The sequence below is a fragment of the Pseudorca crassidens genome, chromosome 9, assembly GCF_039906515.1.
Source record: "Pseudorca crassidens isolate mPseCra1 chromosome 9, mPseCra1.hap1, whole genome shotgun sequence".
In the NCBI taxonomy this organism is placed as follows: Eukaryota; Metazoa; Chordata; class Mammalia; order Artiodactyla; family Delphinidae; genus Pseudorca; species Pseudorca crassidens.
Window position 1 is genome coordinate 49,775,169 of NC_090304.1, and position 14,581 is coordinate 49,789,749.

General features: G+C 38.1%; 1 protein-coding gene and 1 non-coding gene across 8 annotated transcripts in view; one reads left to right on the forward strand and one right to left on the reverse strand.

The window, feature by feature from the left end:
* The window catches only part of NUP98 (nucleoporin 98 and 96 precursor), a 103,665-nt gene that overhangs the window by 41,038 nt on the left and 48,046 nt on the right, over positions 1-14,581 (forward strand). For all 7 annotated transcript variants that reach the window (XM_067750153.1, XM_067750154.1, XM_067750155.1 and 4 more), the window contains 2 exons: positions 4,683-4,816; positions 8,006-8,193. In XM_067750153.1, coding sequence (XP_067606254.1) covers positions 4,683-4,816; positions 8,006-8,193 — 322 coding nt within the window. The remainder of the gene's footprint in view (positions 1-4,682; positions 4,817-8,005; positions 8,194-14,581) is intronic.
* Positions 531-602, reverse strand: TRNAE-CUC (transfer RNA glutamic acid (anticodon CUC)). The gene has a single exon. It is a non-coding gene; the product is annotated as a tRNA-Glu (tRNA).

Consider the following 14,581-nt stretch of genomic DNA (forward strand, 5'->3'; position numbering starts at 1 on the left):
TCTTAACACTAGTCCAAATTCTTAAGGGTAGTATTAGAATTCTTTTACCCTGGATACCTCATTCTTTGATCTCTCTGTCCTCCTGTAGCAGTATGAACTCTGATTACTCCCTAGGCCTTCAGCATTGCTCTAGTATATTCCCTTCAAGTCTACTCAGTGGGGACTGCTATGTCCTGGATATAGGGTTTTCCTCTATTTCCTAAATTTTCTGGAATGTGTCTTTAAGTAACATGGATATGAAAGGTAAACTTTGACTACTTACAGTTCTGAAAACATCTTCATTTGTTCCACACACTTTAATGTTATGGAATTCTGGTGTAAAAATAATTCACCCTCAGAACTTTGACGATACTTCTTGCATTAACCATCTCTGATAAGAAGTCTAATGCCTTTCTGATTCTTGAGACTTGTTACCCCCAGGCTCACAACCATTTAGGATTGTCCCTTTGTTCTGAAATTTCAGTGATTTGCTTAGACCTTTTCTGTCTTTTTTCTTTTTTGGCCACGCCATGAGGCATGCAGCATCTTAGTTCCCTGACCAGGGATTGAACCTGGGCCCCAGCAGTGAGAGCGCCGAGTCCTAACCACTGGACCACCAGGGAATTCCTAGACCTTTTCTGTCTTAACATTTGATTTTTTTCACCCATGTTTCTACTTTCTAGAAGTTTTTTTTTAATTGTCTTCTGAATCATCCTTTTGGATTTTTTTTTACTGTCTTTCTCATTCTCTGGAAGTTCCTTTTTTTAAGCATCCAGTTCTTAGATGCAGTTTTTTTCTTGAAACTCTGAATTTAATTGGCATTAAAATTTTTTTAGAATTCTTCTGTTCCTTAAATTTTCAGGATTATTTTTGTGGGTTTTTTGTTTGTTTTATTTTTGTTTTGATCCTATTCTTTAATACTCAGTGATGCTTTCCAGTCATATTTAAGAATAAAATAATAAAAATCTCACTGGCAACTTGTGTACCTGGGTAGAGCATTTTCATCAGTAGATTTCATTTGATAAGTAGCCCAGGGACCAGCTATTAGCCAAGGGTCCTCTAAATGTTAGAATACCACATTCTTAGCTCTGGGATGATGCAGGTCCCCTTGTTGCCCTTGTTAACTTGATTTCATCAGAGGAACTCTCTCTGATATTTTGACTTATCTGTTGAGCATCAGGGATTAGGAGGATGACAGGGTATAGTAGTTGTTGTGTATATATGCTTTGCATTGGTTCTTCTCTCCTTCCACAGTCTCAGTTCATCAAATTTAGTCTTCTTGAATCTCTCAGCTTTCTGTGCTTCAGGCAGATAGTCCCTCCTTTTGGCTGTAATCCCCTTTGAGTGTACTCCAAGGTATGGTTTACTCTCTCCTGCTTGTCCACTTCTTTCTTCTAGGCATTTGTTATATTTTCTCATCTGTTCATTTACTACCTTCCTATTCTTTGTCATTGTGGGCTGTGTAGATATTTTAATTTGTTTTATCCATAGCTTTAAATTAGGTCTTTGGAGCTAGCAGAGGTGAATTAGAACTCTAATTTCTCTGTGAAAATTAGAATCAGTTTTATCATAAAATTATATTCAAATTTTATTTGTTTTCCTTAGTTTTGATTTTAGTAGGAGGTAGCATAAATACCATAACCTGCTATTTTACATAGATAGCTTTTGAATGGTTTTTAATAATCCATCTTTTCCCAAAGCCAATAAAAAGTTCCTGACATGAATTTGATATTACAGTTATATACAGTAGTGTTTCTGCTCATTTAAATGTAGTTGTATTGATTTAGAATGTACATCTTTGCATCACAGGATCTTAGTTATAAGGTGCTTTAGAGCTTGTGGGAGTCCGTTACTTAAAAGCCTTGGCTATGGTGGCTTTCTTACAGGTTAGTCCAGTCCATTGTTTTGTTCAGGTTGATTAGAAACCAAAACCTGCCTTTATAGAATTTCCACCCGGTGGTTCTACTTCTATCTCCTAAAGCCAAGCAAAATCAGTCTCCTACAATTTCTTTGTGGTAACCTATTGCCTTTCTTTCAGATAAAGTATCAGTTTCCTCTGGTCTCAGAAGACTTGATTTTTATACCTTTTTTCTATCTCTTTAATCATTTGGTTATGATATGGTTTTTCAGTATGTTTTCAAATTATTATGACCAGAACTGAATATAACACCAGTAAATGATAGCTTAACTAGCGCTTATGCTTGCTTATTCTCTTATTTTTGCTAACTTATCAGCTCTCTTTTCTGTATTTTATTTGAAATAATTCAGTTAACAGAGAAAATTTCATATTTAAACATACAGAAATAAAGACATCCTCACACACTTTCCTAATTACGTATGTTTGAATTTGTTGAGGAAGTTTTTATTTGAGCATACCCAGGAGGGGTGACCTATACTTGTTATATGGTGGGATCAGCTAGTGCTGGTCAGTGTTTTTCTTTTAATTTATTTATTTATTTGGCTGTGTTGGGTCTTAGTTGCGGCTCACGGGATCTTTCGTTGCTGCGCAGGGGCTTCTCTCTAATTGTGGCGTGCGGGTTTTTCTCTCTCTAGTTGTGGTGTGTGGGCTCAGTGGTTTGCGGCACGCAGGCTCTCTGGTTGAGGCACGCGAGCTCAGTAGTTGTGGCGCGCAGGCTTAGTTGCCCTGCGGCATGTGGGATCTTGGTTCCCCGCCCAGGGAGCGAACCTGCATCCCCTGCATTAGAAGGCAGATTCTTTACCACTGGACCACCAGGGAAGTCCCTGATCAGTGTTTTTTTAATGTGTAATTGGCTGTCAGGTAACAAACTGACTAGTGAATATCAGAGTTCATTAAAAATATCCAGGGTTTTTTTAATCTTATTGAATAGTCCACAGAACAACATTATGTTATTGGGTGGCTACTTTTCTGTATTTTTTTCTCACCAGTAGTCTTAAATTGGATTTAGGAGCTTTCTGAATACAGATGCTTTACTATATGATCATTAAATTGACATCTCCTCTGGGTTTCACAATCCTGAGCAAATTTGTACCCTCTCCTAAAATATCAACATACAGTGTTTTAGTATTTAGTGAATACATCCAGTTTTAAGAATGCTTAATTTGACTACAGTGGATCTACCCCTTTTCATTAATTTTATTTTAACTGTTTTGAGTTTGTTGTTGATGCTGCTATTGTCTCTCCACTCCCCCACCCCCCACTCTGCTCCATTGTATTAAATTTTTCAAAATTTTTTGTTTGTGGCACTTCTTTTCTGTGGATTATCCCAGCCGCTCTGCAGCATGCGGGATCTTCCCGGACCGGGGCATGAACCCATGTCCCTGCATCGGCAGGCGAACTCTCAACCACTGTGCCACCAGGGAAGCCCTGATTTGATTTTTTTACCAGTATTTTTTTTTGAAATATTTATCTTGTGAAGAGGTTTCTTCATCAATCAGGGTACAGTGCAGATTTTTTTGTTGCTGTTTTCTTTTTACCGTGTACAATTGTAGATCATTGTTCCTGTCTGATGACGTTTCTTGTTACACTTTTTTTTTCTCTATTTCTTTATTTTATTTCTTTCTTTATTTTTTTGACTGTGTTGGGTCTTCGTTGCTGTGCACAGTCTTTCTCTGGTTGCAGCGAGCGGGGGCTACTCTTCTTTGCTGTGCACGGGTTCTCATTGTGGTGGCTTCTCTTGTTGCAGAGCATGGGCTCTAGGCACGCAGGCTTCAGTAGTCACAGCACACAGACTCAGTAGTTGTGGCTTGCAGGCTCTAGAGCGCAGGCTCAGTAGTTGTGGCTCATGGGCTTAGTTGCTCCGTGGCATGTGGGATCTTCCTGGACCAGGGCTCAAACCCGTGTCCCTTGCATTGGCAGGCGGATTCTTAACCACTACGCCACCAGGGAAGCCCTGTTCTTACACTTTGAAAGAAAATGGGGTGATCTTTTTTCCTTTCAATTTTTACTTAAATGGAATATGAATATCAAATGCAAATAGTAAATATAAGGATGCCTTAACAGCCATTTTCATTTGCTACCCTCTTCCTCTATATTCTCAGTATACTTAATATTTTTTATTCTGGAATTTTTTACTTATTAAATCAAAGATACTTTATTTCCACATTGTCATTTTTAACAACTACTTAATCCACCATGTTGATGAATCATGATTTTTACAACTGTTAATGTTGGACGTAGGTTGTTTCCAAGTCTTGACCATTACAGATAACGTTCAGTGAACACTTACAAATATGTCTTTATTTTCCTTCTAGTTTGATTAAGTCCTTGGGTTAGATTTTTATGATTAAAATTATTAGGTTAAAAAATATAAAAACGTTACTTGCTCTGTGTACTGTCATATTGTTTCTTTTAGACATTAAACCAATTTGCAGTGTTTCTGGAAGTCAGACTGATCCCTTTTTATATAGCTATGCCATTGATAGATAATGAGGTAGATATAAAATTTCTTCACCGTTGTTTAGGTTTACATTTCTTTGATTGTTGGCAATAATGAACACCTAAGTAAAATTTTATGTGTGTTCTCTCTTATGAAGTGCTCCACATATCTTTGACCTTTTAGATTATTTGATTGTTGATTTTCTTCACAGTTTGCTCCTTTGCTCTCAACCAGTAATGCCACTGAGTGAGTCTGAACATTTTGAAGAGAATCTCAAGTTCTCTTGATTTAAGGCACTGGATCCTTGGACTGACATCTTGCTTTTTCTTTTCTTTTTTTAAAAAGCTTTGACAGATCCAAATGCTTCTGCTGCCCAGCAGGCTGTTCTCCAACAGCACATCAATAGTCTGACATACTCACCTTTTGGAGACTCTCCTCTCTTCCGGAATCCCATGTCAGACCCGAAGAAGAAAGAAGAGGTAAGTTGAAGGATGTTTCTATAAAATCTGTTCTCAGAGTAGGAGAAACTTAGGTGTAATTAAGCTTTTAAGACGCATTATTTATGCTTTTCACTAGGCCGGGGGTAAATTATTTTTGTATCTGGAAGGCAGCATGACAGTGAAATAAGTATTGAACTGGAAGTGAAGGCTGAGACTTTTCAACAGCCCTGATATGAGGCAGATATTATACTCATTTTATAGTTGAGCAAACTAAGGCTCACAGAGGCTGATTTCTCTAACATCATAATGTCTTAAGCGGCAAATCAAAATTCTTTTCTCCTGATTTCTACATAGCTTTGTCTTAATCTCTTAGGCTCTAGAAATGATCTTGTGCTCACTGTGTTGTGGCATTGAAAGTAGTCTTTGGTCGGTTTAATCCTTTTTTACCACTTACAATCTGTGAGATATTGGGCATCTCCTTTTGCCTCTCTGAAATGTGTTTCATCTGTAGAATGGGAATAGCAATTCTGTTCAGTGTTGAGAATTAGAGTAAGTTGCTCAGTATACAGAAATTATTATTTAGCCATTTATGTCTCACTAGTTACTGTGTTCAGCACTGAGGATACCTAATAAAAGTAAACAAGAATTTATTCTCTAAGAGCTTGCTATCTAGTGAGGAAGATCAGACCTGTACATGCTTAAATTTACTCAGCTTTAGTATAGTATATGCAGTAATAGATGAGCCCATCAACTGATGAATGGATAAACACAATGTTGTATGTCTATATAATGGAATATCATTCAGCCATAAAAAGGAATGAAGTGATGATCCATGCTACAACATGGATGAATCTTGAAAACATGCTAAGTCAAAGAAGCCAAACGCAAAGGCCACATGATTCTATTTATATGAAATGTGTAGAATAGGCAAATCCATAGAGACAGAAAGACATGCTTGCCAAGAGATAGAGGGGACTTCCCTGGTGGTCCAGTGGCTAAGACTCCACACTCCCAGTGCTGGGGGCCCGGGTTTGATCCCTAGTCAGGGAACTAGATCCCACATGCTGCAACTAAAGATTCCACATGCTGTAACTAAAAGGTCCCACATGCCACAACTAGGATCTGACACAGCCAAATAAATAATAAAATAAATGAATGTTAAAAAAAGAGATAAAGAGAGGAACTGGGAGGCACGGGATTTCTTTTTGGAATGAGGGAAATGTTCTGGAATTTAGTGGTTGGTGGTTGTACAGCCTTGTAAATATACTAAAACTCAACTGAATTAAATGCATTAAAATGGTGAATTTTATGTTAGTGAATTTCATGTTAATAAATATTTTAAAATATCACAGAGGGAAGAGCATAGATTCTTGGGTGAGTTTGATAAAGGTTTTCAGAAGAGGTAAGGTTTAATTTTTTTTTGAGAACATATGTAGAAGTTGGTAGATCTAGGTCAAGACATTCCAAGCAAAGGCACAGAATTGTGAAAGATCTCAAAAGAGATTTGGGAAGGTTTGTTGTTACTGAAGTGTAAACAGTCTGCATTGTGAAGAGAAGAATAAACTGTGACAAGTTTTATATTTTAGATATTGTTGTTTCAAGTGTTATATAATCCCATGTATACTGTTTAGAAAAACAAATGTATAACATCCTAAAGATACTATGGAGACATAGTAAAGGTGCCATCAAAACCAACCTGAAGGGCTTCCCTGGTGGCGCAGTGGTTGAGAGTCCGCCTGCCGATGCAGGGGACACGGGTTCGTGCCCCGGTCCGGGAAGATCCCACATGCCGTGGAGCAGCTGGGTCCGTGAGCCATGGCTGCTGGGCCTGCACGTCCGGAGCCTGTTGCTCCGCAACGGGAGAGGCCACAACAGTGAGAGAGGCCCGCGTACCACACACACAAAAAAAAACTAACCTGAAGACTAATTAATTTAGTTGTATGTCTCCTCCACTAACTTTTAATACCCTCAAAAATCAGGGAGAGTATTTGTATTATTTTAAATTTCTTTCTTTCTTTTTCTTTTCTTTCTTTCTTTTTCTTTTCTTTCTTTCTTTTTCTTTTCTTTCTTTTCTTTCCTTCCTTTCCTTTCCTTCCTTCCTTCCTTCCTTCCTTCCTTCCTTCCTTCCTTCCTTCCTTCCTTCCTTCCTTCCTTCCTTTCCTTCCTTCCTTCCTTCCTTTCCTTCCTTTCTTTCCTTTCTTTCTTCATTGCTGCACACCGGCTTTCTCTAGTTGCAGTGAGTGGGGGCTACTCTTCGTTGTGGTGCGCAGTCTTCTCATTGCAGTGGCTTCTCTTGTTGCAGAGCATGGTCTCTAGGCACATGGGCTTCAGTAGTTGTGGCATTTGGGCTCAGTCATCGTGGCTCGCAGGCTCTAGAGCATAGGCTCAGTAGTTGTGGCACACGGGCTTAGTTGCTCCGCAGCATGTGGGATCTTCCTGGGCCAGGGCTCGAACCCGTGTCCTCTGCATTGGCAGACGGATTCTTAACCATTACACCACCAGGGAAGTCCCAACTGTATTATTTTTATTCTTAGTGTTTGACTCATGGTAATTATCAGCATTTATTAAATGGTGGATAAATAAAGGCTAATATCTATCCATTTTTTCAGAGTGATGTAGATTGCATAAAAGTTGAATATTTATGGCTGTGCCTCAGTTTTTCTTGAAGGATAAGATTTTTGGTTTAATTGAAAAATAATTAGGCTTAGAATTATTTTGGTATTTTCTTAAAATTGAATGTAAATATTGTCGTCTTTGTTTTAGAAAGCAAAACAACTGCAGGCTATTCTCTTTTGTAAGATGAAGAGAAATGCACAAGGTATATTAATATGTTAGTACATTTTGATTTACAAAGCACTTCAGATGCAGTATCTCAATTACATTTTGAAACAAGTCAGACAAACCCAGTGAAATGGGGGCTGGGGAGATGAATGAAAATCAATTATAGAGAAATAAAGACAGTTACATTAGCATTCAGTTACAAAGCATTACTTTGTACATTAGCATTCAGTTACAAAGCATTACTTTGTATGTAAGAATGCTAATTAGCATTAGCATTCTTACATACAAAGTTGGGTGGGAAATCCTTGTGTTCTGAGAGCCAAGACTCCAAGAGGGATCTAGCAGGTGAATGGCAGAGATGAGGTATGAACTCTGGTCTTCTGATTTTTAAGGCCAGTATCATATTTGAGTTAAACTAGAACTGTCCTTGATTTTTTTGTTTTTCAGAGATTGAAACCGACAAATCCAGCAGCCCAGAAGGCTCTCACAACACCTACGCATTATAAACTGACACCCCGCCCTGCCACCAGAGTCCGACCGAAGGCTTTACAAACAACAGGCACAGCCAAGTCACACCTCTTCGATGGGCTAGATGACGATGAACCATCCTTAGCCAATGGAGCATTCATGCCCAAGTGAGTTTCTGTTAAATTAGATGTAAAATATTAATATAAACTAAGTATAAAACTGTTTACTTAAATGTGCTACAAATGTTATATATACATTTTTTTCTTAATGTGATAAATATAGAATATCATGAAGAAGAATAAAAATAACTCAGTCACTCCCAGAGATAATCATAGTTAACATGTTTTGGTTAACATCCTTCAAGTTTTGCCTATATCATGTTATTTGGTTTTGTTTTTGATAAGCTAGTGCTAGTGCTTACATTATTTTAAGCAGAAGACACTGTTTTCTTACAACTCAAATTGGCCAAACTAGTTAAGAAAAAATATATATACGTATACACACATTTGTTTTCATTCCTACACATATAGATATTAAATAATAAAATAACTAATTACATTGAAAATAAATTCAGGAAAGTATGTAGAAGAGTTGTTGGTAAACATTGAAAATTATACTTACAGTATGCAAACATGCCTTATTAGAGTGTTACTATATATGCATGGGGGAAAAAAACAAAAATACATACCAAAGTGTCAACAGTAGTTAACTTCTGGAGATATAATTTCAGGGCATTTCATTTCTAAGTTGTTTATTTTTCTAGATGCATTGCTAAACACACACAGAGGCTTTTTTAAAATACCGAATACTTTTCTAATCAGAAAGGAAAGCTTTTTTTTTTTTTTTTAAAGCTTTGGGGGGAAAAGTAGAAATTCATCTCTTATAGTTCTTAGTCTGTGAATGTTATAAAGTGTAAAAAATTATCACTCCTTTTTTTCTCTTAAAAGTATGTTGGACAGCTGCTTCAGAAAAGATGGAAAGTCCGATTTTATGCATTTCTTTAGAACATCACTGGATTATTTTGAAGGCAGGGACTGTGTATTATTCATGTTTATGTCCCCAGCATTTAGCAAATTGTTCGGCACAGAGTAAATAAAAAGGGCTTAGAGTCACCCTTTTTAGTCCAGTCATTAGATCAACAGCTTTCAGGGCAATTTCACCAGGTCTTAGGATCTACAAATATGATATACAAATAGAGAGGATTGGAGTGGGAAAGCACACGTTTTGCTGTTAATATGGTATCCCCTTCCTGGCTTCTACTTCTGTGGTGTTGCTCTCAACAGTCTTTACTTGATGTATTGGAAGTACACGGTTTACCTGTCACTTTTCCTTGATTTACATTCCTGGAAATGTGGCTTCCAGGAACCCCCCCACTTTTCTAGTTTTGTTCCTACCTTACTGGTTGCTCCTTCTGTCTCCCTTGCTGGTTACTCTTCTTCCTGGCCTCTTAAAACTGGAGTGCCCCTAGGCTCAGTTCTTGATCACATTATCTTTACTCACTCCCAAAGTGATTTAATTTAATTCAAGACTTTTTGATCATCTGTAGTCTAATTCTCAAACTTTTATCTCCAGCCTGGACCTCTCTCGCAAACTCCACGCTCATATCCAATGTCCAGCCCTACTCAACATCTCCACTTGCATGTCTAATAGACATTTATTTCAAAATTAACATGTCCAGAACTGAACTGATCTTCCACCTTAAAGCTGTTCCACCCAAAGCCTTTCCTGTTGCAGGTAATTGCATTTCTATCACTCTAGTTGCTCAGGCCAAAAATTTTGGAATCATCATTGACTTTTTTCATACATCCCATATCTAAGCCATCAGCAAATCTTTGTTCTACCTTTAAAAGTTATCCAGAATCTGACCAATTCTTACCACCTTCACTGCTACTAATTACCTTGACCCAAGGCACCATCATCTCTTGACTGAATTATTGCAATATTCTCCTAACTGATCTTTTTGCTTTTACCCTTGTTCTTTGCATTCTGTTCAGAATAAAGCTAACAGTGATTCCTTTGAAGTTTAAGTCAGACCACGTCACTTTCTGTCCAAAACTCAATTGTGGTTCATACTTCACCCAGTAAAAGCTGAATTCCTTACAGTGGCATATGAGGCCCTGTAAGATCTGATGTTCCATTACCTCTGTAAACACATCTACTACTGTCTTCACTGTTTACTCCACCATAATCTCCTTGCTGCTGTTAGGACAAGAAAGGCATGCTATTGCCTTTGGATCTTTCCTCCAATTGTTCTCTTTGCCTAAAACACTTCTCCCCATAAATCCTAATAGCTAACTCTCTTGCTCTTTACTCAAATGTCACATTGGTGAATACTACTCTGGCCACCCTATTTTAAATTTTACCCATCTTTTCTCTTGTCAGAACTCCCCATGTTCTTTTATTTATTTATTTTTTCTGCCAGTTATGCCAGCATCATTTGTTAAACAAACTGCACCATTCCCAAGGGAATTTAAATGCTACTTTGATGTATTAGGTGATGCTCTATTCAAGTTATATGCTTGTTCGTTTGCATGTGTGTTTATTCTTTTTTTTTTAAGTTTTAAATAACTTATTGAAATATAGTTGATTACAATGTTGTGGGGGGTTTTGTTTTTTTGGCTGCGTTGGGTCTTTGTTGCTGCGCAAGGGCTTTCTCTAGTTGCGGCGAGCAGGGGCTACTCTTCGTTGCAGTGCGCGGGCTTCTCATTGCAGTGGCTTCTCTTGTTGTGGAGCACGGGCTCTAGGCATGTGGGCCTCAGTAGTTGTGACTTGCAGGCTGTAGAGCACAGACTCAGTAGTTGTGGCACACGGGCTTAGTTGCTGTGAACAAGACACATTCCTCTGTCACAAACTATGGGGGAAGAGAGATGTTGACAAAATAATCACAAGTGAGACAAGTGACAGAAGTAGAGATTGCCACTGTAGGAGAGACTAACAGAATGATGAAGGAAAGCTTCTCTGAGGATGTGTTGTTTAAACTGAAGAGGGATAGGGAGGACTGTCAGGCAGAGGGAGTATTTTGTTATGTTTCTGGTTTTAAATACACATATATTTTTTCAAGCGGATATAATTTTATTTTCCAGTTTTTTTTTTTTTTTTTTTCCTGTACGCGGGCCTCTCACTGTTGTGGCCTCTCCCATTGCGGAGCACAGGCTCTGGACGCGCAGGCTCAGCGGCCATGGCTCACGGGCCCAGCTGCTCCGCGGCATGTGGGATCTTCCCGGACCGGGGCACGAACCCGTGTCCCCTGCATCGGCAGGCGGACTCTCAACCACTGCGCCACCAGGGAAGCCCTTCCAGTTTTTTTTTTCAATGTTTGTTTCAAACATGACTTGACCGAATGGTATTCTGTCTTGTATTTATCAAGATAGTCTCTCCCCCCACCGCCCCATTTATAGAAAATACTGGAAAGTGCAAGTTGTTGCCTGGGCATGAGGGAGAGGTCTTGGAGGGATAGAAAGGAGAGATTACAAGGTGTATGAGGAGACTTCTGGGTATTTATGGCTGTGTTGTTTTTCTTGATTGTGATGATGGTTTCACTGGCGTATACACATTTCAAAACTTATACACATGTCAAAACTTAATATGTGCTGTTTACTGTATGTCAGTTCTGAACTAATAAGTAAATGTAGCAAGGTTGTGGGAAACAAGTTCAATACAAGTTCAAACAAGTAACTCTTATTCCTATATCGCTATATTCCTATAAGCCAAGTGAGGGCAGTGACGTAAATATGGCGAAATATACATGAATCTGTCACTTGTTTTTACTTATGAAATATTTCATTGTTGAAATAAATCTGGTGTTCAAAGTCACATAGTTTTGCTTCACAAATTGTGGGACACTTTTCTGTTCTTTGGCTTCTTGTGTCTGTTCTTTGTACCTGTCTCACCTTGATATTTCTGATTCCAGTCCTCTTCACATTTGCCTGACACTGTTTTTATGTTTCATATTTAGTTCCTTGTTTTTTACTTGTACGTTCTTCATGTGAAACATTTAATTAAGCCATCTTCTCTCCTGCCCCCCACCCCACCCCTGTTGCTGTGTTTCCATCCATTACAGCTAATATTTTCTGTGATCACTAGGTTGTTCGCTCTTTGGCCAGAAGGGACCCTTTTATGTTGGCTCCTAAGTCCTTTCCATAGACCCTGATAGTGTTTGGTAACTTACTTTCTTTTTTTTTTTTAACTTTTTTTTCTAATTAATTAATTAATTTATTTATTTTCGGCTGTGTTGGGTCTTCGTTTCTGTGCGAGGGCTTTTTCTCTAGTTGCAGCAAGCGGGGGCCACTCTTCATCGCAGTGCGCGGGCCTCTTACTACCGCGGCCTCTCTTGTTGTGGAGCACAGGCTCCAGACGCGCAGGCTCAGTAGTTGTGGCGCACGGGCCTGGTTGCTCCGCGGCATGTGGGATCCTCCCGGACCAGGGCTCGAACCCGCGTCCCCTGCACTGGCAGGCAGATTCTCAACCACTGTGCCACCAGGGAAGCCCAACTTACTTTCTTGTAGCGTTCACCATGTAAAATTTTGTCCAGGACTTTTTTTGCCTTCTGTGTTCCTGATTTAGATTGGCTTGGATGTTCCTGTCTTATAATTTCCTTACCCAGTTTTGGTATAAAAATTAGGCTGACCTCACAAATTGTATCATTTCCTCTATTCTCTGGAAGACTTTGGGTAAGATAGGCCTTTCCCCACCCCCCCTTCCATTAGATGTTGGATACTAGTGAAGATACGAGTCTGAAGTATTATTTGTAGTAAGGTGTTTTGTTTTAATTATTGACTTTAAAGTTATAGGACATCAGCTTTTTCATTTTTTTGAGTCACTTTTGACAAGTTATGTTCTTATAATATTCATTTCAGCTCATTAAAATTCCAAACTTACTGGCATAAAGTTGTTTAAAAATATCCTTACTGTCTTTTTCATTTTAGTAGAATCTGTGGGGATGTCTGTGTTTTCATTCCTGACATGTAGGTATTTTGTGCCTTCTCATTTTAGCAATGTGGTCAGGGATCTACCAGTTTTATTGACCACTTCAAAGAACTAACTTCTGGCATTATTGATGCTCTTGAGTCTAATTCCTCTTTCATTAATTTTTAATTTTATTTATCATATTTTCACTAATATTTATTTTTAGTCCATTCCCCCCTCTTTTAAAAAAAAAATTATTTTATTTTTGACTGCATTGGTTCTTTGTTGCCTGCACACGGGCTTTTCTCTAGTTGTGGCAAGCGGGGGCTACTCTTCGTTGCACTGCACAGGCTTTTCATTGCGGTGGCTTCTCTTGTTGTGGAGCATGGGCTCTGGGTGTGCGGGCTCAGTAGTTGTGGCTCGCAGGCTCTAGAGCTCAGGCTCAGTAGTTGTGGTGCACAGGCTTAGTTGCTCCACAGCATGTAGGATCTTCACGGACCGGGGCTCGAACCCATGTCCCCTGCATTGGCAGGCGGATTCTTAACCACTGTGCCACCAGGGAGGTCCATTCCCCCCCTCCTTTTATGGTATTTAATTTTCTGTCCTTTGTCTAAATGGATGCTTAGCTTTTATTTTCAGCTTTCCTTCTTTTCAAATATTAATTATGCATCTAGAGATGTAAATTTCCCTTTTAGTTCAGCTCTATTTGTACTCTACAAGTTTTGATATGGAGTACTCTTAATGTTCAAAAAATAATTATATGATAAATGCTTTCTGATTTTCATAGGGTTTTTTGAGCCTTGGGTTATTCAAGAATATAAATTCCTAACATGGAGATTTTTAAGTTATCTCTTTGTTACTGATTTCTAGCTTATGTGCAAAAGAAAAGAGTACTTCAGGTGATTTCAGTTCTTTGAAACTTGTGGCTTGGTTTAATAGTCCAACATGTGGTTAGTTTTCATAAACATTCCATGTGTATTTGAAAAGAATATATATTCCATAATTGTTGGGTATGGGGATATTAAATTAAACTAAGCTTGCTAATCATTTAGGTCTTCTACATACATAGTGATTTATTTGGTTTGGATATTTCAGTTACTTTATTTCCTTAACCTCCAAATCACAAAAACGTATATAAACACATCTTCAGTTTTCCTAAATTTATCTATTTTAATATTTAACAGCTTTTACAAATGTGTGCGTGAATGACTTGTGTTTTTTTTACTTACTAATTTTTATTGTGGTAAAATATACATGAAAATGGTTAAAATGGTAAAATTTATGTTACGTACAATTACAATTCAGTGGTGTTAAGTATATTTACAATATTGTGTAACTATCACCACCAGTATCTCCAGAACTTCATCATCCCAAACAGAAACTCTGTACCTGCCATGCGATAATTCCCTATTTTCTTCTTCCCACAGAAGAAGAAACCTGTTAACCTCTTAACCTTTATATTACCTTCTGTCTGTAAGAATTTGCCTATTTTAGATACCTAATATACAGAGAATCATACAGAATTTATTCTTTCTTTCATGTCTGGATTATTTTGCTTGGCATAATGTTTTATTTTATTTGTTTAAATTTTATTGGAGTATAGTTGCTTTACAATGTTGTGTAGTTTCTGCTGTACAGCAAAATGAATCA